The 608-nt window shown below is 49.3% G+C and overlaps 1 protein-coding gene across 1 annotated transcript; it reads left to right on the top strand.

The window, feature by feature from the left end:
* The first annotated feature begins 12 nt into the window (after nucleotides 1-12).
* Nucleotides 13-523, top strand: LOC109508795 (potassium voltage-gated channel subfamily V member 2-like). Its single transcript, XM_019858756.1, has 2 exons — nucleotides 13-144; nucleotides 214-523. The coding sequence occupies exons 1-2, from the start codon at nucleotides 25-27 to the stop codon at nucleotides 517-519; spliced, it is 426 nt and encodes a 141-aa protein (XP_019714315.1). The 5' UTR covers nucleotides 13-24; the 3' UTR covers nucleotides 520-523.
* The last annotated feature ends 85 nt before the right edge of the window (nucleotides 524-608 follow it).

Raw genomic sequence — 608 nt, 5'->3', positions numbered from 1 at the left:
CGCACTCGCTGGAAGATTTGGAACATGATGGAAAAGCCCTTCTCCTCGATTGCTGCCAAGCTGATGGCTGTGGCATCCTCCGTCTTTGTCCTGATCTCACTGGTTGCCATGACGCTGAACACCGTTGAGGAGATGCAGTATGAGGTGTGGAGGGGGAAATTGAAAAATGGAGGGATCAAAAATAAATACCGGATGTCTGAATTTGTGTTACAGACGCCATCAGGGCATCTTAGCGGCAGGTTCTACGGCGAACACGTGGAGACTTTCTGCATCGCCTTCTTCACCCTGGAGTACGTTCTTCGCTTGCTGTCGACTCCCAGCATCAGAAGTTTTGGACGCAGCGTACTCAATTGCGTCGACCTGATCGCCATCTTGCCACACTACTTGCAGCTGCTCCTGGAGTTTTTCGATGAAGGGGACACACACGTGCATCCCGGAGACATCGAGGCCATGTCGCGTGTCGGAAAGGTGAAAGCGGCACACTCGCTGACTGATGGGGATGGACGTGACATGACATGAAGACGCACCCAAAAAAAAAAAATCTTCACCTATGAGACCAAAACGTTCATGAAAAGTATCCTAAATCTGATAATTGTTATACATATTCA

The sequence above is a fragment of the Hippocampus comes genome, unplaced genomic scaffold (genome assembly GCF_001891065.2).
Source record: "Hippocampus comes isolate QL1 unplaced genomic scaffold, H_comes_QL1_v1.1 C16622274, whole genome shotgun sequence".
Classification (NCBI taxonomy): Eukaryota; Metazoa; Chordata; class Actinopteri; order Syngnathiformes; family Syngnathidae; genus Hippocampus; species Hippocampus comes.
This window is presented reverse-complemented; position numbering and strand designations above follow the sequence as displayed.